Consider the following 26,406-nt stretch of genomic DNA (forward strand, 5'->3'; position numbering starts at 1 on the left):
AGGGGGATAGTTGGGGGCAAATAGGGTTAACCTGTATTGCCTGCCAGCAAGATATTAGAGCTGTGGCTAGAAGGCTTGTATGCTAACGCAGGTTTTAGAACCCCAGCTCGCAGATCCCAGCTTTAGAGTGTCAGCTCCAGGAATCAAATGTTACTGTTACTGTATTGGGTGTAGGGGCTGGTGTCCTAGAACAGGTTTTACAGCCCCAGTTCACAGACCCCACATTTGAGGTCCAATTGTAGAGTGCAAGCTCTAGAGACCAAATGCTAGTTTTAAAGTGTTTTAAAACTACAATGCATTTTGTGTTTTGTGCTCTGAGCTGAACTGCATACAGGACAAAAGGCAGCCATATGTGAATTATCATTTAAATGCCACCAGCCCAAGTATAGGGATTCCCTGTGTTAATTGCAACATGGTGAGGGGAAAGGACTTGCTATCTTCAGAGAGCCTTTGTTTCACCTAGACACAGGGAAGCCAGGAACACGGGGGATATGGGACTAGCCAGGAAAATTGTTGCTGGATTTAAAACTCATAGGCACGATTTCCATTGTATGGAACTCTAACTATATAACAAACGATATTGATATAACCAACACAAAATAATGTAACTATATAACAATAACTATATACAACTATGTAAGTGTAGCGCTGCTTCTCCCCCCTCCACCCCCCCTCCTGGGAGATCTACCCTTGCTACCGGTGTGTGTTGGTGCAAGTACCTGTTGGTGTCCAGGAGATGCTGAGGTTCCGCAATGTTGTGGGGAAACAGGTCAGGCTTTCCCTTTATATGCTGCAGTTCAGACTCAGTGGTGCGAGCGCCTCCATCCACAGCAGGTTCCAGCATTGCTGGAGACAGTCCCCACTGTGGAACCAGTCTTCTATACCCCCCCCCCACTGATGGACTGTAGACTCAGGCAAGGGGTATATAAAACAGAACTTCTTTATTGCATCTACTGCAGACAGTATGGTAGTACAGTGGATGCAGTTCTCTTTACACAAGTTCCAAGCCTCTGATGGTACCTAGACCAGCTCTGGGCCTCGAGGCCTTACAAGCAGCCATGTACTGCTCCTCAGCCCCCTGAGAGGCTGGGGCCACCTCTCAATTCCAAGAGAAGAGATCCAGACTGACTTTGTTTTAGAGCTGCCTCTTCCTTAGTGCAAAAGGGGAGGGCACTAGGCATGCACCCAGGATTGGGTAATCAAAAGCCAAGCCCCACCTCCACTCCTGATACTCAAGGAAGCTGCCTGATGAGGGGTAAACCCAAGATGGGGGCTTGACACAGCCTGCAGCTACCAGGACATACGTGACAGGGGGGCAGAAGGATAGCCAGACTAGACATGGCTATACTCTCAGTCCCAGAACCGGCTGCGGCATCATAGCTGGCATGTGCAATGGTACCGGTTCCGCTACCGGAAACACTGGGGCCTCCTGGTGCCTTGACTATGGCACATGGGCCAACGCTTGCATCAACTGATGGTAAAGCTGTAAGGGCCGCACCTGCTGCTGTAACGGCCCGGCTCTCTTGCTGGACATATTCAGATGGCACAGGGCTGGCAGGCCTCAAATAGTAGGCCCCGCAGTTTGGGCACATATCAGGGGGCGCTGGCTTCGACTCTGGGAGGCTGACATTGCAGACATAGGCACCGCAGATGGAACCTAGCATCCACCTCAACCAGTAGGTAGCCTCCTGGTAGTTGGAAAGAGGGTATTTTCAATGTGGCAATTTCTTCACAGCAATATAGGTAGTGAACATAGGGCAGAAATATCACTGTAGCTCCTCTCACTAGCTCAGCTCTGTGGAACCGAGGTGGAGCAGCCAGCGTCTGGCTCCTCCCAGAACAGGAACAGTCTCTGATTGGCTCTTTGTTGTGCCCCCTACCCCTGGTGGAATTTAGAGCAGGGGCACAGAAGAGACAGGCATGACTTGGCTCTGGCTGAGCCAGTCACGGTGGCGGGTGCGGTTTCGTCTTGGCTCCAAAAGCTTGCAAATTCTTGCATAGAAATAGCTTGCACTTTTGCAGCAAGCCCATGCGGTCCCGTTTTTAAGCGGGAACGCCATTTTGGATTTGCTCAGTTCATGTGGTGCACTTTCATGTTCAGGAGCCACCATTTTAAGTGTAATAGAGTGTGGGTACTCGCTCCCTGGAGAAGTCTCAGGGTATGCCCCAACATAGCACAGTCTTTAATAGTTATGAGGGTACACACTCCCTGGTGAAGCCTCAGGGTACACCCCAACATTGTCTTTATTATGTGGGTATCTACGCTCCCTGGAGAAGCTTCAGGGTATGCCCCAGCATAGTCTTTAATTTTGGGGGCAAAGGTCCAGGTAACCCCCTCCCTGGCATAGCCTCAGATAGGGGTTCTCCCCTTCTGTGCTGCACTGAAAGCCTGCTCTGTTACTGCATCTCAGCAGTGCCTCCATCCACAGAATTCCCCACTGTGGAACCAGTATACCATAGCCCCTCCAGAAGAAATGTAGACTCATGCAAGGGGTATATAAGACAGAACTTCTTTATTGCATCCACTGGGTAGCTCACTACCAGAAATCCTTGATCTGTGCCTAGATGGGTCACTATCCGCTGCTGCCAGAGCCTGTAGGGTAGCCTCAACCCTTCACTATCCCCAGCCTTTCACATAGAGAAGGCTGCCTCGCAACACAGGTTTCCACTAGCCAGACACAAAGAGCTAATAAGGTTTGGGTGTATTGTTAAAAGGTACAATAACAAGGTATCCAACACCCCAGCACAGTGACAGAATGAATGGGAAAATATTCACAACATGCATTGATCACTTTCCTCTAGGATGCTGCCGAGGCTTAGTGATCCTGGGCACTTTGGTCTATGTAAATGTCCCCAGTGAGCCCAAGTTACAGTCCAGAATAACCAGCAATCCACTGTATATTGTTGTGGTAAAATAAAAATAAAAACTGCAAATTAATATTTCTAGCAGACAAAGTAAACCATTGTTGTATTGTGGAAACCATTATTATGATGTGGCAACATGGACTTCAACAAAAAATCCTGAAACAGTCTTTGGATGATGTTATTAGATAAAAAAAAACAATATTTAGCTACTGTTCAGGAAAGCTTGCTTCCATTACACCTCAGTGAAATAAAGTGCCGTACTAGGAAATGCATGTGAAATAATGGGCCTCTGACGTGATCACCCTGCAGAGAAAAGGTCTTCTAGGAAACACTGACAGTGTCACAAAAGATAGGATATATTTAATCACAAATTGGTCATTACATCCTAATTGGAAATCTGTCTATGCTTTAAGAAACTTATTGCATAACTCTTTTTGTATTCTGTTCGGAAAAAAAAAATTCTCTAGAAAGTAGGAAGCTTCTTTTAATAGCATCTCAAATTAAAAAAATATATATATTTTTTTTTAGTATAATGAAGTTTGAGTAAGAATGGGAATATGACCATATTCTTGTGAATCAAAATCCGTATTTTCTTTTCTTGACTTGTCAATTCATTTAGGTTTAGAATATTTCTTCCAACTTGCAAATCCATATTAGCATTTGGCAGCACCATCATTGCATGGTGCTCTGCATTCAATAGAAATAAATGCAATTGAATTTATGTAAGGTAATGTTGACATATGGAAAGTTACATTGTGTTAGCACCGTCTCAAAATATGGCCATTAAACTTATTCTTCCCAAATCATAAGATTTTTTTTATACTCCTTAGCCTCGTAATATTCTTCCTCATAAAAGCAGAACAGTAGACTGAAATAATTATTGTGTAGAGAAGAAGAAACAAAGTGCTGCACTGGTTATACAAAATCTTTTGGACAGACGATCTCCAGCTTTAGGCAGCATTTAGTAAGATTTTAATAATCATAACCATTTAAGTCTGTTGTGAATGCCATTCGAGAAGCAAAGCCTTATATGTAGGCTCAACACAGGCTGCCCTACTACGGGAAGCTGATTTGTTTGCAGGGTAGAAGAGTTTATAGCTTGTGCGCAAGTCCTGGAATGTAAAACATCTATGGGCCTCCAGAAAACTCTGGCATCAGTTTCTTTCCCTTCTCACTGGACTTAACAATCAGTTCAACCTCATGGGATCAAGATTTTTTTACGCTTTTACGTTGTCACGGTAATTAAAAAGAGAAGGATATCAAAAAAGTATTATTTTTATTGTGGGCTCATCTCATTGGGACATTGCTATCCAATATCCATCAGCAGGAGACAGGCAGTAGCATCAAACTACAGTAATATAAGGGGAGATAGAAGATATTTTGCCCAAAACATCTATATATATTTTGCCTTGACATTTAATTTTTACCCTGATGTCTTCGTTTGAGGAAGCAGAAGACTGTTGTAAGTATAAACTGAACACTTTTATTACAGGTACTCAAAGTGAAGAAATGTAATGACAGGTCGCACAGTACAAGGACAGTTCAATTCAAAGCATGCACAATAATCTGCAGTATGAAGCACAGAAAAACATTTCTTTATTCCAAGGATGAAACATGTAATGTTCTGTTCTTTGCTTTTTAAAACTTCAACTATTATAATGGATAATTTAACGTATGTGCAGATTGTTATATCTGCTTTTAGAACACCATTAAAAGTGTGTGTTTATATATATATATATATTTGCCATGACGATTTCTCCTGATGAAGTTTAAATACACACTTGTGCTTTCCCCGTGAGCAAATTACAATAGCAGGTGAAGCCTTTGGGCTGAATATGAAATATTGAAGTACAGTATTCCTATTCTAATGAAATATAATGGCTTCTATTTTAGGGAAACATAGTTTTTTCGTCTGCTTGGTCTCGTGTATTTATTTGGAAAGTTTTTCCATAAATTATATTACTGACAATAATCTTCAGCATTCCACATCACTGCCATATTTACGTACTATGTAATACATACTAATAAACACACATGAAAGAGAGGGGCTGATCCAATTATACGTGGTTATATTAATATACAGTATAAAGTATATGTTTGCATTTTAAGTAATATGCTGTACAAAATCTAAGCTACTGTATAATGTATGACTACTGTGTATTTACTGTAATGACATACTAATGTATGTAATGTGCCTTTCTACTGTACACGTGTACTGTACTTACTCTATTCTTCAGGGTAATGGATATCTAGATTCTTTTGAGGTATAGCTTAATTTTTATGAAATAATTGGTCCTAAAATGTTGTATTATTTGGAGTTTGACTCCCTGTTGAATGGGATCTATATGTCATGTGTATTATTTTACTAGATTTAACCTTACACCAACCTTATGTTATGCTTTTTGTGTGTTTATGGGATGATATCCCTTTAGACTTGTATATGAACGTGTATTAATGTGGCTTAATACATTATTGCTGGTGTGTGCATATTTTTTGCTAGATTTTTTTTTTTACATTTTTGCTTTACTTGATTTGTTGTTTCTTTCATGAAATAATTATTTTTGAATATAATCACATGACGTTTTTACACCTGTATGTATTTTTTACAGTGAGACTATTTTTTTGTACTGATGAATCAAATTAATGCGAAATACAAGATCTTAAAAATAAACAGGTATGATGTAATAAAGACACAATTAATGTATGGTTTAAGCTTTCCAACGCCTCCCCTCTAGATTGTTTAATGGAAAGTTTACCTAATGCCTAAACTTTCTGGTAATATGCCACAAATAATAAAAATGCATGCTGTTTCTGGACTGCAACAGAAAAGGTACAAAATATAGGCATATCTTTAAGCATAGCATAATTGTGTTAAAGGCAAACAGTACAGCAAGTGTTTATTTATTTTTTGTCCTGGATTGCATTTTGAAGTCATGCACAGAGCAGCTAGCACATCACCATGCAGGCAGCTGGCAATCAGCTGCCTGCAGCCTATTCATAGAAGGAAAAGAGACAGCTGATAAGCAGCTTTGTGATGAGAGAAGTAGGAGATGGACAGCAATTAGACATTCAACAACATCTAATACATATCTGTGTAGATACAAGCATTCTACCAGCTACAGTATACGCTCTCTTCAAACTTCAGGCAACCACTACAGTATAGACTGTTGGCAGGTCATGGCCAGATTTCCTGGACGAAGTGTGGATAACTCTTGATCTGATTCATCAAAGAACTTTATTAGATACTTAATTGTTTTAGTACAATAACCTAAACATGACTGTAATATTGTAGGGACCTAGAAAAATACATGGAAAACTGCATATATAATGACAACATAAAAAAAAAACATTATTTTGATCAATGTTGCTAATAGTGCAGCCAACAAACGTTTTTGCAATGCAGTTTGTTTTGCAATGGTAATGCTTCATATTGAGGGGTAAAACATAAATATAGATACATGATATGGAGTGGTGGATATACGAGTTCCATGACAGTGAGCCAAAGAGGCCTTGCATGAATTCTAACCAAGTTACTCTATTTGTGCTTTAGATGAGCCCAATATTTAATTGAAAGCTCATCAAAGAATGCAGAATGATTTTGTTTTAGTTTATTAATTTTGTATAAAGCTAATGACAGGCGTTTACAAGAATTACTTATTCGGAAAAGATTTAACCTTTAGATTATATATACTCTGGTAATGTATGGGGACCTTTCTTCTTTAATAAGCAGCATACTTTTTGCCCATTTGCACAGCCAAGATCTCACGTTTATATTTTATTTATTTTTTGCTGACAAATTGTGTAGTGCTGAAAATTTGTAAATATGTTTAAATTGTCATCAGTTTTCCAGACCAAACTTGGTTACATAGTTACATAGTAGATGAGTTTGAAAAAAAGACATACAGTATGTTCATCAAGTTCAACCTATGCTAAATTTAGACAACAGATACTAATCCTATATTTGTATTTACTGTACAGTATTTTGATCAAGAGGAAGGCAAACAAAAAATCTCAGTGAACCATCATCTAATTATGCATCATAAGGGACAAAATAAATTCCTTCCTGACTCCAAATATTAACAATCAGATTATTTCCTGGACCAACGTCGTCCTTCCCATGTTGACTTCTTTGATATATACCTGTATACCTTTCCTTTCTAAAAAAGATGTTCAATTTTTTTTGAACAAATCTATTGTATCTGCCATCACAGTCTCCATGGGTAATGAATTCCACATTTTAACTGCCCTTAATGTAAAGATTACTTTTCTTTATTGCTGGTGAAATCTCCGTTCCTCCAACCTTAAGGGATGACCCTGTGTCATTTGTACTGCCCTTGAGATCAACACTTGCTTCCTAACTTTTCATTCTCTCTTAGTGATTCATTTACACCAGGGGGCGCAAACTTTTTTCCGTGCGCCCCCCTGCCGGATGTCCCCTCTCCGCGCGCCCCCTCCCTCCTCCTCCTTTCCTTGATTCCCGGCGTCTGGACGTCATGACGTCACGTTGCCATAGCAATGTGACGTCACATGACCCTGCGGCGTCATTTGATGCCACGTTGCCATGGCGACGTGTCTCCAGATGCCGGCTGAATCAAGGTAAGTAGGTTAACTGAGGCCCTGCAGCTTCCCCGGCACTTAATTTAAGTGCTTTCGGGAAGCGCGCGGGGCCTCTGTAAATCCCTACGCCCCCCGCCAGTAATCTCGCGCCCCCACTTTGCGCTCCACTGATTTACACTATATTGGAACCAGGTTACCTTGCAGGTTAGCCACACCAGCCGGGTTCCCTAATTCTAGTCTCTACTCTTTTCATTGTGTAGTGGTCTAATGTTTTGGTTCACTTCTTTTCTAACTACCTTAAGCACAATTTTGTTAGTACTATGTAAACATTAATACTTAAGTAATAATCCCTGAAGAACAGGGCATTACTGGCCAATAATGCCCTCGCTGGAAGAGTTGAAGGCCCGAGGCGAATAATTATTTCTATTATAGGCTAAATGTAGGCTTATTTTTAATTTTTAATAAAAAAGATACATTTTTGAAGTCATATTGATTTTTATCAGCATGATTGTCTACATTCTTATGCTTTTACTGCAAGTTTATTAAAAGTAAATTGTACATATACACAGACCCGTATACACACACACACACACACACACACACACACACACACACACACACACACACACACACACACACACACACACACACACACACACACACATTGCAGCCCCCCTGTATACACACAAACACACAGTCTGCAACCTCCCCTATATACACAAACACATACTGCAGTCCCCCTACACACTGTGCAGCCCCCCTCTTCTACACCCACAAAACACACTGCAGCCCTCCTCCACCCTCTACACTCACAAAACACACAGCAGCCCCCCCTCTACACCCACAAAACACACTGCAGACACACACTAACAAAACAGACTGCTGCCCCCTCTACATCCATAAAACACACACCAGCAGCCCCGCTCTACACCCACTGCAGCCCCCATGTAAACTCACACAATGCAGACACACACACACACACACACACACAAAACACTCTGCACCCCTCCTCCACCCACAAAACACACACTGCAGCTACCCCTCTGATCCTACAAAACACACACTGCAGAGACACACAAATCAACAAAAAAGACTTTGCCACCTCTACATCCACAAAACACACACCAGCAGCCCCCCCTCTTCACCCACTGCAGCCCCCTGTAAACCCACACACTGCAGACAAACACCAACAAAACACTCTGCACCCCTTCTCCACCCACAAAACACACACTGAAGCCACACACACTGCAGCCCCCCTCTACAAGAACAAAACACACACAGCAGAAACACACCAATAAGACTCTGCTGCCTCCTCTACACCCACAAAACACACACCAACAGAAGACACACTAATAAAACACTCTGCTGCCCCCCTTACACCCACAAAACACACTCAGCAGACAAACAAACCTTTCCCTTCACTCTCCTGTGCGGAGCTCTCTGCAGACAGGGTGGGGGAGGAGTCAGTGCCTTCTGTCCAATCACCTCCCCTGCAAATTTCACTCTTTGTGAATGAAACCTGAAAGCTGATTGGCTGAAAAACTTGGCAAGCTGCCAAAAATTCGGGGCCATTACTGATTGGATAATGCCCGGAATTTTAACCAATCAGAGAGCAGGGATATCAATAATCAATAATAATCTGACATGGTATACCAATAAGCATTTGCGTCTGTTAGCTGTGTGCTGACTATACAAGGTCAGATTGCCCACTCCACTCTCTGCACCCACCCCCTGTTTCTTTTAACAAAATGTATTTGTCTTTGCATAATTGTATATTAAATGACTTTATTGTGTATCACTAAATGGTGTATGGGTTTTTACCCTGGGATTGAATCTCTCCTAACCATTTATTAGTATAGGTGAGTGCAAATAGGAATTATTTTGGGGTTTTTTCTCCTCTAACCCTCCCCTGCCTCCATATCAATAATTCCCTGAATTTACCAGCTTTAGCCTATAATGTATGTTAACACTTTATGTTTCTATTATTTCTGGTAAGAAGTAAAATATATAACAACACCAACAAGTTGTCCATTATAAACTAAATGCATAAAATCCACCGGGAAAAAGAGTGTATATTAAAAAAAATGCATACCCAATAAACATGATGATTGATTATGCTTTGAAATTGTACTATATATATGTGTAAGCATTTAAAATTGTTTATGTTTATATGTAATTCACATGGTCTGTGAAGTTTGGAAACTAGCCGCATTTTAAATCAATTGGGATTTGACATTTCTCTAATTTACCCTAAAATATACTTTGCTTAAATCTCTGAAAAAGATGAGGCAATAAATGACTTTCTGCTATTTCATATATACAAGGTATGCATTTGAAGGCAAGTCAAATAATAATGAAAATAAATAATGATGCCCTTGGTTTATTTTTTACTTAATGCATTCAGGTTTTGATTGGATTTTGAATGAGGCAACAGTTTTCATTCCCACATACAGTAGCATTGCAGCAGTCCTTGGAGACTTGTATTCTGTTATCAAAGAAGCTGGTTCACACTGAAACTTATTTTTCTGAAGGTCGTGGGTTGAAGTGAGAGGGAAAAAAATAAAGATTCCTTTATAGGATCTTAGAAGAATTACACCAGCTTCTTATGAAAAGATTTCTGTTCTGATGGCTATTAGCCTTTTGACCTGCTTAGTGTATTGGCATTTGAAAGACTTACAGTTAACTAGCTTTTTTCAGCTTTTGATTTGAAGAGCTATTTTGTATATATATTTTTCTACTGTTGTAAATTTTTTCATTAAAAGTGTCATTCCATATTCTTTTTTGAAAGAAAAAAAAAAAAAAGATCGGCACATAAAAATACAGTAGGCCTAATTAGTTCGGTTCTTCTTTCCCTTCCACCCCTGGCCATTATTTTTTCTAGTCAAAAAAGGATAGTTAAGCCTAGGCTCAGAACTTGGTAAACCCAAACTTGCATTGTAGTGGATTTGGATCTTTATTTTAACTTTCCTTTTAAAGCTGCAGACCAAGCAATATCCTACAGTACGTGTTTTTTTTTTTTTTTTTTTTAATAATAATCAGTTCTGTATTATAATAAAATCCTTGTAGCATTTTTTTCAAAATTAACTCTGAATTACATTTTTACCATTACCAGTAGCACTCTGCTGCCTCCAGACCATTATATATACTCACTTTGCTTCAACCCTAGTACACAGTACACATGCATTAATTAATACAATACAATTTTGACACACAGATTGAACAGTGCACTACGTTTTCTGATTTTGATTTAGAGAAAGGACCGTACTTTCTCATCATATAAAGTAGGGCAAATGACAGGGGATGGGTAAGATATGGTAGGATTCTAGTATCGCTGTGCTGTCTCACTCATCACCATGGTAACACATAGAGAAATACAGTAGAGGAGCTGATGGAAGAAGCTGTAGCTGTGAGACTGACCTGTCATTACTTCATGCTTTATTATGTTGTAGTGAAATAGTATAAGGAAAGGGTAGGAAACTATTTGGACAAGTTTATTGTTAAATAAACTGAAGCAAAGGAATATAGGGAAGTGCGAGCTGTGCACTGTATTTCAGCAAAGAATAAAGCAAACCCAATCTTTTGCATGGGTTGGCTTTCTGTCATTAGTTTATGCTTTATTCTCTTGTCTAGTAACAGTATAGAGAGAGAATAGAAAACTACTTGGGTAAGTTTGTTCTTAACAAAAGAAAAGCAAGGTATAATACAAAAGCTCGAGCTATATATGGACTTGATACACATTGTGATTCAAAGAATAAAGCAAACCCAATCTTTTGCATAGGTTGGATTTCTAGCACATTTGTGGCAATTTCAGATGCCAAGTCAATTCAAGTTGAGATTCCCTTTGAGATCTTTGTTTATAAAATGATCATTTACATCTCATACATAAATCTAGGACCCTTGCAGACGCACTTACCAGAACACCCTCCTACTGTCTCTGTACGTTCTCCCTACCTACCAATTAGTTGGAGCAGGGACTCATTTTCCTTAATGTTACTTTTATGTCTGAAGCACTTATTCCCATTATCTGTTATTTGTGTTGTTTATATTGCACGTGTATTACTGCTGTGAAGAGCTATGTACATTAATGGTGCTGTATAACTAAAAACATACATAAATATATGCATACAAACCTGCTTGGTAACATGAACAAATGTCCACAGCATTGTTGAACTTCGCAAAAAATAACAGAGTTTGCAGTAATCTATGATTTGCAACCCTAATTCTTTCTAGGGAAAAGGATAGCCACTTGAGATGGGCATATTGTTTTGCAGATTTTCATCTGCCTCGGATGGGCCATTTCCTTTTCGCAGATTTCCGCTGATCAGTGTCAGAAGGGGCGATCCACATTTTTTTTCTCCTATTCCTGACAATCCACGCAACGGATTGTGAAATCCATAGATTGGATGCTTAAAAATTCATTCACTTTGTATCCAATGACGGTTTTAGATTAATCTGTATGCGTTGGAACAATGCATCAACAGATTTAATACAGCTGAACGGATTTTGAATGGAAAGCCCGGGAAATTCAGAGAAACATATTTTGACAGTTTGGCCCATCCCTAATTGCCGCTTTTCAACAGCTGGTGAGTATGGAAAAGCTTCCCGGAGTAATAGCTGTCAGGCCGCAGAAGTGAAAACACTGCTGATGGCTGTCACATGCAAGGAGCATACACCTGGGTGCGTGGTCATGTAATTGTTCTGTAATTGTTCCTAGAAGATAGCTTGATTGATGACAAACGCTTACAAAGAACCTATCAAGTTTGCTAAAGGAACTTTGAATAACTAGTGTAGACACTTAAGGGGCAATCTTTTGCATAGGCTGGTTTTCTAGTAAATTTTTGGCAATTGGAGTTGCCAAGTCAATTCAAGTTGAGATTCCCTTTGAGATCTTTTGTTTCTAAAATGTTAAACCTGTGATTTGCTGCTTTGTAACATGAGCAAATGTCCACAGCATTTTTGAACTTCGCAAAAAAGAACAGAGTTTTCAGGAATCTATGATCTGCAAACCTAATTTTTTCTAGGGAAAGGGATTGCCACTAGAATTTGAGCAATTTTGGGGGGCAGATTTTGATCTGCCTCGGATCGTCTGGTTCTTTTTCTCCGGAAATCATGACTGATTGTATTAAGACTGTGTATTGAATAGTTTGATTTCTGTACAACATGAACTATAGATGATAAGAAAATGGAATTCTGAACTGTAAGTATCATTAAAGCTTCTGTTTCTGAAGTATTGTGATATATTTTATCATCGTTTCCTTTAAAGATGCAGGTTAATCCTGTTCAAATAAGAAAATATTAATAATGCAGATTAGGGAAACCAACAGGCTACCAATGATGGGTAGGAGAAATAGGCCGCTGTTGCTACGAGGCAATCCATTTTCCTTCAACAAATCATCGTTTGCAGATCATGGAGTTTGCCACCTAGCAATAATTGGTGTGTAGAGTGGCCCTCACCTTGTGGTTGCTCTAAAAAAAAAACTGCAGCCCCCCTGTCTCTGATAGTCTCCAATATACCTAATAAATCTTAATCTCATTGCAAAGAGGATTGAGCCATTGAAGCAGGGATATCCTTATAACCTGACCCGTTGTGCCCCTTAAAGACTGGAGTTGCCCACCCCTGACATAGACCTTCGATATAAATACATCAATGTGCATTGCTTTATTGCTGAAAAACTCTACCTTCTAATTATATTAAAGTATGTTACTAAAAGTCCCATCAAAGGGGAATACTTTTCCTTATAAAACAAGCAATACTTGCTACAAAGATATATATTCTCAGTACAGTATCTTAAGACAAAATGAATGGGTGAATCTGCCCAAATATGTTTCGTGGATTTTCACTGATGTTACCCCCAAAATCCGCAAACAGATTTTGGGTGGTTTAAAGCCACACAAATTCATTAAACTCCACCATTGGATACAACCCGTGGATTTATTTATAGAATCCAAATTACCGTTTCAGCAACCTGTTGGCGGATTCTTAAGGATACAGCAACGGATTGCTGAATCCTCAGATTGGATTCTACAAATCCGTCCACGGGTTGTGGAATCCGTGGAGTGTATTGGTAATAATCAAAAAAAATCCGCCAACATGAATCGCCGTTTTTGAGATTTATCCGCTGAAATCCGCGTACCAAAGGAACCGGACGATCCTCTGTGGATCAAATTCACAAAAAGATTTGCCCAATCTCTAGCCTTAACCACTTACACTACAGCTGTATGCTCTCAGAACATCACCATATGCTGAAAGACTTTCTTAACCTCTGGAGTGCCGATACTCATACAAGAAGCAAAAGGTATAAACAAACACTTTATAATTGTCAGTACATTACCTGAAAAGAGTCCAATTCACCCCGTAAATTGGATTTCTAAAAACCCAATGGCAAAGGGAACATCAGAATACTGCAAAAAATATAATTAAATGTATTTTGGGAGATTACTTTTATTACATGCTGACACAGAATCTCAGCTGACGTCGATGTGTCATTTTGTGACACAAAATGTCCTAAGGATATAGCCTTCTGAAACAGGTACAGTTATACAGTTTCTGACTATTTTATGACAGGATTTCCCATAACAGGATCATGCCAACGTAAGATCTCAAAGGAGATTCTGTGGTGACGATTTCTCATTTTCTTTGCAAACAAAGGTAGGTGTAGTCACTTTGTGAAATGTCAGTATTCAAAAGCTTCCTGACAGATTTACTTCCTCTTAGAGATTTCTTGTGTGACTTATTTACATCTTCCCTTCAAATGAATGTCAATTACTGATATGTTAGTATGAGTGTCTAAAGACCTCCTTTTTCATAATTTTTCTTTCAAACAAAAGTGATTTTAGTCCCTTTCTGAAGTGTCAGCATGAGTGACAAACACCTTCCTGAATGGAATTTTCATTTTCTTATATGAGACAAGAGTTGTGTCATCCACCTTAGAGGGATGAAGAAAAGCCAGCTACAGGCTCATCATGTCATTCAATAGTCATGTTTTGAGTGTTATTGAATAGAAATGGTCTTTTCAAACAAGCTTCTGTCACTCTGCCCGGCTTCCTGGGAGATATTATTTTTTTTTACTGATCCTAACCATAGAAAAATGTCCTTTATGCCACTATATTATTTATGTCTCAAACGAGACCTACAGGGGCTGGACCTTGAGCTCCAGTCATACTGTATATTTTGACACCAGTGACTGAGAGGAGCTTAACAGTTTTCTGACAGGATTTACATTCTGGTTTTTCCTTAACACCTCTTCCTCCTTCAACAGAAGAGAAAGCACCTTTTGAGCCCCTCTTTGCTGAAATTGAGATACTTGTTGGTAGAAAAACTAATCTGTACCAGTGACTGAGACTGCATCCTCCATTGTCAGTGCTGAAGAAAAATCTGATGGTTACCAGACCACGCCCCCCCAGGTGTGACATTAACTGGGGACAAATAATATGGTTACAGTAGTCTGTGTTTCTTCCCATGGTAGCTCTCACTTCTATAATAGCGAGGTACTAAGACTTCTTTAGGATTTCATCCCCTTGATAGCTCTCATTCCTACACTGTGGAGGTATTTATATTTGTGTTCTTTAGTAATGTTAGATTACCAATCTCTTGTATAGCTTCCTCAATGCCCTGTATCTCGTGGACCCTGGCTGGGACACACACTCTATTTTTGAGGATCAGTAGCCCTTTGCTGTGGACGGCATTCTTCCCATATACTTATCAGATCTGAGGTTTACTGAGGACATGTCGGTGGAAGTACATGCTATCTTCAGGGATCAGTATCCAGTCACTCTGTCCATGGTCTGCCTCATCCATAACTATTGAATCGAGACGGTACTAGGGACCTTCCGGTGGGCCCGATCCAAATATGCTATGCAGTTTCTACTACAAGAACTCCCTGCTGAGCATTTACCTGCTTTGTCTTCTGGTCAGAGAACAATCTCTGTTCATTATTATGGGCTCTATCTGTAAAGGGCACATTCATTAACTAAAAACAATAAAGGTGATAGAACATCCTTACTACACATAACTATACACAAACATATAACATACAGTGAGGCCCTCTCCAACTGCTACTCCAGAGGAACCTGAACCTAGAACACTGGAGGATGCTGTATATATCCTGCCAAGACCTACTGGGGAGTGGCTATCCTTTCTACAAGTCGTTTAGTATCACTTGATGGGGAGGGAAGTATCTTTGTGTGACCCCACACAGTTAACCATTAAGGATGACCTTAATCCTTTAACTACTAGTAGTCCCTAGCAGGGTTGCTACATAAATTAGAGGAAAATAGTGATTTAAATGCAAAAGTTGTCTTATTTATAATTTTCTCAGAAATCAGAAATGCTATACACATCTGTACATTAAAGGAAAAGGATGTCAGAGACTAGAGAAACTATAGGGTATACAGTGTACCTCCACAGATCAAATATGTAGTTATTTCAGTGAGGATAGAAAAAAATCAAGATTCTCATAACAAGATATATTTTTGTAAAAAAAATATAGAACTTATATAAAAACAAATAAGAGTATGAAACATCTGCTGAATATATGAAAAGTGCCAGTGATACAGAGTTACCAGGCTCCCTTAATCATCATAGGTTTAATGCAGGGTCCTGTGAATGAAGCCGCCCATGCAACGATGTTTGAATGAGCAAGCGGGGGTCCAGATACACATGAACATCAACCCTGGTAGGGATAGCACTCGATCCCGGTTGAAATAGCAGTAACAGTACCGTTCAAAATGAAGAAACCAGCTCTGCTGAAAAGGGTACTCACTCCTGGTCTCAAATCGGCAAATACTTGCAGTGCAGCAGAAGAGGAAGGCACCCACTCCTGGTTCCATTTTTATTTTGCCTTTTAACAGCAAGTAACCATTCCTAAAGTTTAAACTCTGTAGATGTTTTATTTCTCTAAGGATGTTCCACTTATTAGAATATAAATGAGGACCAAGTGAAGGGCCGTTTTGACCCGTGGCTCCAGTCTTCACTTGTGATCTAGGTCTCTAGACTGCGGTCTACTGTATCTTACTGCTGTTGCTTTATTCTGTTTTTATGGGTAAATTTGTATGGATTTTTATGTTTAGACTTTTTTCCCTATACACTGCATTTGCTATATTTGTTCTCTGTTTATTTAAATGTATAAATGTTGATACTATTCTTATGTGCCTGTTTATATTTTTGTTTGTGCTAGAACTTTTTGTTATACTGTACTTCAACTTATTAGAACACATTTTATATTTCAAAACACAGTCTATAAGTGCTTTGGCAGGGCCTGTTTTTTTCTAAATAAATCAATTATGTAGTATTAGATAATAATGTCTGCATTTTTTTTTACTCCTAATGCCATTTTTAATTTTTTTGAATGTCCTGGTCATCCTTTGGTTGCTACATCAACCATTTAGAAAGTCATATCCACTTCGTCTTTTGAAACAGACTCACAGATATCTTTTGAGCTCTGTACTTTGGCAACAAAGTATCACAAACAGATCTGTTGCTGGTTTCCAAACAGCAGATTGTCTATTACACTGGAAGCTGTAACATTAACGTTTTACACATAGTAATACAATGTTACATATCATTTCAAGCAACACAACATGCAAAATCTTATATTGTTTTTTTTTTTTTTTTTTTAAATAAATCAGTTTTGTAGTATTAGATAATTCTGCATTGAAATTTTTTTTATTCAACTCTTTTTATTCCATTTTTATGAGTTTTAAAGCATCCTTTGATTTCTATAGCAAGATTTAGCACCTCCCATGCAATGCAAGATCTTCACAACACTTTCCTGTTTGTGATAATTTGTTGCCAATATTCCCAGCAGTTTGAGCTGTAAACTGTAACAATAGATAATGTCACCGTAGTAATATATGGATACATTGTAGCTGCTGAGTTACACTGACTGAAGCAGCCATTATGTTAGTAACACCATAAGGATTGTTGCAGATTTATAACAGGAGCACCAAATGATTGCCATCTTAGGTAAGAATGTAGAATTAAATATTGTCTCATGCTTTACATATAAAAATAAGAAAATAATAAGAAAAAAGGTGGGGGTGGGGAAATGTAGTGTCACTGCTTTAACTTGGCGTCCCTTACTCTTAAAAGATAACAAAAAACACATACTTAAAAAGCCTAAGGCCACAGCCCCAGGCCTCACTGCTGCACGCGCGCCTGGTGTCCTGGTGGCACGTCTACGGTTTAAAAACACGATCAGCGGTCTGTTGGGAGCTCTAGGGGAGAGTAGGGGCGGGGCCATGACAGGGAGTGGGGGCGCAGCCATCTGCCCTTCCATTGGTGCACGCCGACCACGTGATCGCGTTGCGGCATGGGAAGACAACATTCTTGTCTTTCCTGCCAGCGTACGCATCACTGCGCTTTGCGCACACACAAAGCCACTGGGGCCTGCTCCATAGAGGGCTGTGCTGTGGTGTGTGGGCGCACGCCGTAGTGCACGCTGCAGCGGCCACTGGAGACCTGGCCTAACATACAACATAAAGATAATCTGTAACATGAAGAAAACATACTGATGCCTCATTTTATTCCAATCACTAGATAGATATCTTGTATTGAGAAAAAGGCCCCATGCTAAAAGCTCCATGTAATATTTGTATTCATGTTACAGTTACTTGCATTGTTCAAGAAAGCACTGTCCATTTGTCTGAAAAATGCATATCCGTTCTCAACAAAATACTGATTAGAAATCATGTATATGTCACTGCTGCATATTCACTCAGTGTTAAAAATGAGCTTGTTTTACGGTTTATAAATAACTCCTCTGAAGAGTTTTCTTGTGATTTCATACATATTCCCCATGGCCTGTAATTACTTACAGTATAGTGCATCCAAATGAATTAAATGCACTTTATCTAAAAGTTTTTTCCTTTTTATATTTACTGGTTTTACTGTTCAGATTTTTCCTATTCACATTATGTGTATGTTCTGTTTTATTAATACTCATACTGTACACACACAGTTGATTGTGTAATTATTTGTATAGGTCCCTGTGACTCTTGTATAGTCTATTCCCGCTCTTCAAAAATTGAAACACGTACTATTTTTAATTAGATTTTTCTATCTATTGATCTGCCTTTTACTTATAATGTTAACAATGTGTCCAAGTAATTCTTAATAGATCTGGACAAAAAGTTATTCTTGACTAACTATTCATTGTCTTCTAGCCCCTATGGCCCATTAAGACTATTAGAAATATACAGTCAGCATCCATGGGTCGACCAGAAAAACTTGCGATGCATTTTTTTGTGCAATAATAAAAAATGGACAACTAAAAACATTGATCAATATGTATATACCCCTTAGGTTATATGGTTTTCCCCTCTGAGCTGCCAATTACAAGTATTGGAATATTTTAGTAAGTGTAACACATAGGGGCCTATGCAGAGAGCAGCGCTATTTCGAAATTCGCCATTTTTTGGAGAAAATCGCGCAGAAAGCAACAGAAAATGGCGAGTTCCGAAAAACGTGCCAATTTTTCTTTTCTATTTGTAAAACTCGCCTCGCGGCTGGCGAGAACCTCAATCTCGCCAGTTTTAAAAATATCCGTATGCAGAGAGGCGCGAACGGCATCTAGCGGCTGTTCGCGCCAATAAAATGGCGCGATTGTCTCCTTTTTGCCTCGCCATAAAAAACTGGCAAGAAGCTGCCGCTCGCGGCCATTGCAAAGGGAAAAAAAAGGCGCAAATTTGTTTTTACACGTTTCTGAAGCGCGCATCTCGCCAATTTAAACTCGCCACACGCATCCATGTTAAACATAGCAGAATTCGCACTTTTCTGCATATGGAGAATAAAACTCTCCAAAAAAGCTACTTTTTAATAAATTCGCCAATTTTAAAATTCGCTGCTCTCTGCATAGGCCCCATATTCTTTTGCAACTAGGTACTTATAATTTAACATGACAAAGATGGAGGAAAATGTGAACAGAAATTTTCAGCACTTAGATTAGAGTCTTTAGGCTTCTTTAAAATAGGATTTGATGGTTTTTGTTGTTACTTAGAGGTGTAAGGTTAAGAACTATTGTTATAGGATTGTGTTTATAATGATAGCACACATGACTACAGTACAGGAGCTAGAATATGCCCGTTCAGGGATCTGGATTGAGTTGCGTTTCAGTTATGTATTCCGTTAGCCGGAAATTACGTCTGGTTGTTCCATGATTCAGTCCTTTGATACCGGAAGTGATGTGACTTGATGCGATGTCGCCAACACTGCGTCCAATAGCATAGGGACTGCAGCATAACCTTGTGGGTTATTTATTAAGGTATATAAGGTCAGTGCAGGGTGAATTTCACAAGCCTGGTGAAGGGCCACAGGCCCAGAAACATCGCCTTGTGAGAACGTGTTTCCAATATTTCAACATGTTTTCTTTATTTTGTAAATGATCTTTTTTTACTTTTACCTTGCGATGGTTTTGCATTAAACACAGCAGTTTCTATACTGCTTTAGAAACCACATTTGATAGTAGTGTTCTAAAAACAAACTATCTAACTATCTAACCACTACTAATTACTCTTGCTATCTGGTTGTTTTCTCCCACTATACTGTTGCTAGTCATCCTTTTTTCAACTTTAACACATTCTACTGAGCTGTCTTGCCATCAAGGCTAAACCGTATCACTGCCTTCTTCACCACAGTTAACTGCATTGTCATTTGTGAAGTCTCCAAGCATATTGATTAGGTATTATATTTGACTCTTTTTTGTTTCTCAAAAATGTCAGTGACTTTAGGGTTAGTAAATGATGGTCAAGAAGTTTTGTAAAGGGAACTGTATCTACAAAATGAATCTCCAATGAGTGTCTCCTAAGGGCTGTGAATAAAGTAGTCTCGGGCCCCTAGGCGACAGGGCAGTATGATCGCAAGGACAAGGCCCCCCTACCTTCCCACTATTGTAGGGTCATGGTATCCCCTGCCCCTTCTTCCTCCCTCATAGTTGGGCTGTGACGCAGAGTGAGGGGGGTTGGGGATGGAATTTATACAGTAGATTCTGTGCAGGGGTGACAAGATAGTCCACACCCTGCCAAGAAATTTTCCGCCCACTGTAATGCTGTCATACTGTAATGCTGTAACACTTGATGCTTGTACTTGAAAAACATAAGAGAGAAAGAAAAAGTTAAATACATACTTTAATTACTGGTTATTCTTTTGAGGTGGGCATTTTGAGGCATGTGGTTTCCTTTGTTGCGGGGGCTGTAGGGGGATAAGTGCACGTTAACCTTGCCAGATGGGGCTCTATGATTCAGTCAACTCTTGAGGTGACTGGTAGGACTCATTTAAGCGTGACTTCCTGGTGACCATTCTCGCTAAACGGCACCACTGACTTAGTGGGAGTTGTGGGCCATGGTTTGGGTACCATTGGCCTTTATCCGGTGGTTGAGCACTCTGGCAGGGCTTGCACTTCTCGAGTTACAGGATATATTTTAATAAAAGCTACAACCTTGGTACCTCCAGACTTTTGTCTGTGTTTATTTATTATAAGTATTATTATGGAGATAGGTATACCCAGGGTGATGGGGGAGCTCCATTACAGGCTCCAAGGTCAAGTAAAACTGCCTTTTATTACACAAAACCAAACAGCCTCTTTACACACCTACGAAACATGGGAAATTGGCTAATTTGTATATGCAAACTCTCTCATGAAATGCATGCATTCCCTTTGCTTTAAACAGAGATATTCTTAATACGGTTCTATATATTATGTACTGTTTTCTCTCTTTTTATGGCTGTATGGTAAATTGCTCTTTAAACTACAGTAGTACAACATAGTAGTTATTCAATATTCACTACCACTGAACATGTTATTAGGCATCTCCAAACACTGTGTGCATGACAGGTGATATCTGGGCCTTGCCGAGGTTGACATTCAGGAGTAATAAGAAGGACATAACTTTGGTTCTGGAATCTTGGTTGATGGACAAAATAAGCACCTATACATGATATACAGTATGAACATGTGCCTGTGGAAAGGCAGGTTTTATTGTCATTTGTGGGAGAGTAATCTCTCTCTCTATAATATCTAAGTTTCTTAACTGGCAAATTGCTTAAAATATTATTTTCAACAGGGATGTTCAATGTAACTGATTAAAAGTTAGCCATTTACCTGCAATTCATCTAAATTGAATAAGTTACTTCTGATATGAAAAGATGAAGATATCATACTCTTTAACCATTCTGCTTTGTTGATACATCTAACTTTCCCCAGATTTCTATAAGAATAGGCCAATGTCTGGCTTTGAAGCACGCTTTAATTAGCACTGTAGGTTTTGTAGTTCTATATATGGCAAAGGAGCACTGCAAATCCAAGAATGATTCTGAATAAGAGTTATAAGACACCTGAATATGAGTATGGATAATATGAATAAACCAATTATATTCAAATGAATAAGAATGTAATATTACAGACTTAATGATGACAACATTTAAGGGGCACTAGTAATTTTTGTTTACAGTATTTATGAGATATGCCCATGAAGAACTGGAGAGAGAATATAACAACATCCCATATACTGTACTGTATGTATGCGGTCAGCTTTAGGGCACAGTAAGAATTAGTTAAAACACAGACTAATTTATCCTGTGTTGAGTAGTCTTTAAGGAGGCTCCTGTTAGTATTTGAGCCCAGCTGGTGTAAGAAGGAGACAGACTAAAATGTTGGTTCTTAATTTTTTCTCTGAGTTAAGAGTAGTAGGTATTGCTGTGATAAGATAATCCATGTCTCTATATTGTTTCATGATTGAGACAGTTACCAGTAGAGTGAATATTTGCTAAAAGTTCTAAAACATGTACACAATTCCATTAACCTTAATTACAATTTAAAACAGGTGGGTTTGTCTAATATGTTTAGTCATTTACTACACCAGGCAGACCTGCAGACACGTTTGATCAATTACATTTGCTATAGGAATAAACTTTGCAAATAGACAACTGTAGTACATGACTATTGGTATGTTTTCATTACACATTATAGAATGCAATAACTGTTATAAAGAAGCTCTTGAAGAAAAACATTTGAGTATATATGGTAGTAGTGATATCTAAGCTCTGATAGAAACCCCTCAAATATAAACACTGAAATAAGGTTCTAATTCTTCTGAAACAATCATTCTTATCTTACCTTCTGAAAATTGTTCTACTGATTTATTAGCAAACTGGGAAACATTTCTGCAGGTAATAGAATCTAACAGCTGGTCTTCCAACTGTTTATCAACATATTCTTTGAAAAGCACATTTTCTTGATATAAACATAATGTACATATATGTAAATTATGTTGTAAATAACATAAAAACAAAGTAGAATTATTTTTTTATTGTTTTTTTATTAAAAATATACCAGGGGGTAATCCAATCAGGAGCAACTGGTGCACAGTCAGCTTTGCACCGGTTGTTCCTGGTTGGATTTGTCCCTGCTACATACCCATGCCTGTGAGCACGCCCGACAGGAGTCGCCCAAAGCAGATCGTGAGTACTATCAGCACGATCAACATTATTGTGCTTTAGAACAAGCCAGCTGATCTTCATAGTGTACACAACTCACTCTATATCGGTACGGCTGACAGCCTTGGTTGTTCTGTTCTTGCGTGACCAACATGTTTCGTGCTACACAGAGCCATATGTGTGCCTTGATAAAGTGCTCTGTGTAGCACGAAACATGTTGGTTGGGTAATGGTAATGCCTTGCCTTTTTTTCTAAACCATGACCATTAAATCATTTTATGGATAACGCACTTTTCTCCTAATTGTTTGGACTTTTCCGGTTGTGCTCTGCCACTTCTTTTCCTCATTTGTAAAAAAAAAAAAAGAGAGCATATAGAGACCTAAGTGCTATTTACTTTATTTTCCCTCAAACCCCCTTTCAAACAACAGGTGGAGAGACACCAACAGAAAAAAATGGACACCTCTGAGATACCAGGAAAATATGCTAATAAGATATGCAAATAACACCAAATAGCATATTTTCACAGTATCTCAGGGGTGTCCATTTTTTCTGTGCTGATTGTCTCTCCACTTCTTGTTTGAAAGTGTGTTTGAGGGGTTCTATATAGCACTTGGAATTACATACATACTGTACCGTACATACATATTGAATTTCTGTTTGTACTCATTATTTGTTTTATATATATATATATATATATATATATATATATATATATATATATATATGTGTATGTATTACATCAATTATATATATATATATATATATATATATATATATATATATATATATATATATATATATATATATATATATATATACACTGTATAATAATATTCAGCTTCATCCAGAGTTCACCAAGTGCATAACCCATACATATACATTAGGGACATTTCAGAAATGTTGCTTAGTTGTATCAGAAATAATGTAAAATGTGACAACTATTTAATATTCTGTATTGAAAATGTCTATTGTGGACACATGCCCTTTATTTCTTTTTTTGATTGTATGATATTTCCAAACATCAAATGGCAATGTATCATGTTTACAGTTGAAGCAAATGTCCTGTTATTCAGGTTTATCTTCACAAAACAGGAGGAATATATGTAAGAAAAAAAGTTTGTATGACAATTGACATAGTCACCGCTTTCATTCTTTCATTCAAAGGAACTTACAGGCTGGTATTCAAATATTAAAAAGGTAAAAATAAAATATGGCAGTAAATATTACTTTTGTCATAGTGGATTTTATATTTATGGGGAAATGGATTTTTTAAAATGTATCAATCAACATTGACAATTAACAAACAGATGTCAGATAATAAATAAGATGCATTTTATTTCAGTATTTAAGATGAATACAGTATTTGCTAAGATCATAAGAACCATTTCTGGAAGGTGGTTACCTTCTGGATTTCTACATTTGTATAATGAATACGATCATGTTTATATACTTTCTACAATTAGCTGTTTAATTTTGTATGCTTCACACACAGATTTATTATAACATTGACTTGTATTCTAATGAGCAATGGTGAAGAACTGCTATTGTTCCTAAAGGTCTGTGTTAGTGTATATAGAGAAATTACTGTGGTCCTTCTAATACTTGCATGTATATTTCTACAAGACTGCAAGTGTCTCATTTGTCATTTAATGTATTGAGTTATTGGCACACTTTAGGAGTGACCTTTCTAAAACAAAGTCTGTCAATGACAAGCAGCGAGATTCTTTATTTTGTGACCATGTGAACTCAGTGCAGTACTATTAGAAGAATTACAGGGACAAGAAACCAATTATAAGAGATGTTGCCCTAAGGTGTAGAGGTTTATCTAGCTCATTTAAGCATGAGAAGTATTAGAAATCTACATACTAATGTATATGTATGTATTACATCAATTAATTAATTTATTTAAATTATTTTTAAAACTTATCTGAGGAGAACTTTTTCTCTACGACAACTACAAATGTTTGAAAATCTTAGATGCAAAGCAGAAGTTTTTTTTTTTAACTTCAAGATTTTTATTGGGTTTCACAACAGGTACATTATGCCACATCCCATAGTAAAATGATTCGAAACCACCCGAGGTTTACCCTTTTCACTCTCACCATCAAGGGTAAAATCACTCAAAATCAACAAGGGACTCACAACATCCACTCACAAGACTAGACCAACATGACTCACCGGACCAAAGACTAGACAACAGAGGGAGAAAACAACAAGGAAGGAAAGAAAGGGGGGAGGGGGGGGGGGACAGGGAATGGACTGCCACCATGTTCTCCAGTGTCGGAAGATCTACTTTCGACCTGTACTGCGCACTTCTTTGAAGAACCTGACAACTCCCCCTCTTGGTTCTAGATCTCATAGTCGGGGGGATCCTACCTGTCACGTGCCTATGTCATCGTATGTTCCGCTCCGTCACCAGAGAACGCACTTGTGTTTATTATTGCAGAATTGTGCTGGCATCTACCCCGGGGATATCGGATTGGGTAAGCCGAGGCTCCCATACTTTTAAGAAATTTCGGCCAGAGTCGTTGACCCAGCTAGTCAACTGTTCCATCTGGCAAACTTGCCACAATCTGTTTCGGATTTTGGGGATGACTGGTAGATCTTGCTGTATCCACAATGCTGCGATCTCGCACCTAGTGGCTGTGGCTATATGTGCCACCAATTTGTGTGCCGCTTTCAACAACCCCTGGGCCCGCCTGCCCAGTAAGAACAGCCACGGGTCCAGGGGGACCTCTAAGTCGAGGATACTTTGTGCCCATGCTCTAATGCTCTCCCAAATCGGGAGTACCTTCGGGCAGGACCACAGCATGTGGACTAAGTCTGCTGTTTCCCCGCACTGTTTTGGGCAGAGCGGGGAATAACCACCGACGAATTTGGATAGACGTAGTGGGGTGTGATACCAGCGCATCATGACTTTATATGCGTTCTCTTTTAACGTTGAGCAAATGGAGCTTTTGGCCGCCGCCTGTAAGATCCACACCCAATCTTTGTCCTCTAGAGTCTCCCCTAGGTCTGTCTCCCATTTAGTCATGTAGTTCAGTTTGTCGGCGTCAGGTCCACTAGGACAGATCACTTCCCGGTATAATCTAGAGGTAAGTCCCCGTGTGTCCGTGGCTCTAGAACACAGCTGCTCAAAATTGGTCCTAGCTGGTCTAATTGGAAATTCATTATAGAATGCTCTTATCTGGAGGTAGCGGAATAATTCAGTGTTTGGGAGGCCCTTTTCTGATTTGACGTGTTCAAATGTTTTAATATATTTAGGCCCCTCCAGATTTATTAACCGCTTATATCCCGACTGTATCCAAATTTTGAAGTGCCGCTCTCCGGCCATCCCCGGGGCGAAGTCTGGGTTATCGAATAGCGGGGTCATTAAGGAGTGTTTTGTCGTTAAATTATGTTTAAATTTGGAACTCCTCCACACCGCCAGTGAGTTCACCATGGTCCGTAGCAGCATCCCCACCGTGTTATCACAACGTTTTGGCAGCCAAATTAAATTATGCAACTCAATTGGAGCACAGCAGGTTTTCTCCAGTGCCACCCATCTCTGCAGG

At 39.0% G+C, this 26,406-nt stretch overlaps 1 protein-coding gene across 13 annotated transcripts in view; it reads left to right on the forward strand.

Annotated features, from left to right (window-relative positions):
- Positions 1 to 26,406, forward strand: part of DMD (dystrophin) — a 2,761,517-nt gene that overhangs the window by 235,541 nt on the left and 2,499,570 nt on the right. Inside the window, exon 1 of one of the 13 annotated variants that reach the window (XM_075590268.1) lies at positions 4,027 to 4,327. The exons of the other annotated variants lie outside the window; for them this stretch is intronic. Coding sequence (XP_075446383.1) covers positions 4,297 to 4,327 — 31 coding nt within the window. The 5' untranslated portion in view covers positions 4,027 to 4,296. Of the gene's footprint in view, positions 1 to 4,026; positions 4,328 to 26,406 lie in introns of those variants that run through there. 13 annotated transcript variants of the gene reach the window in all.

This window comes from Ascaphus truei, chromosome 3, assembly GCF_040206685.1.
Source record: "Ascaphus truei isolate aAscTru1 chromosome 3, aAscTru1.hap1, whole genome shotgun sequence".
NCBI lineage: Eukaryota > Metazoa > Chordata > Amphibia > Anura > Ascaphidae > Ascaphus > Ascaphus truei.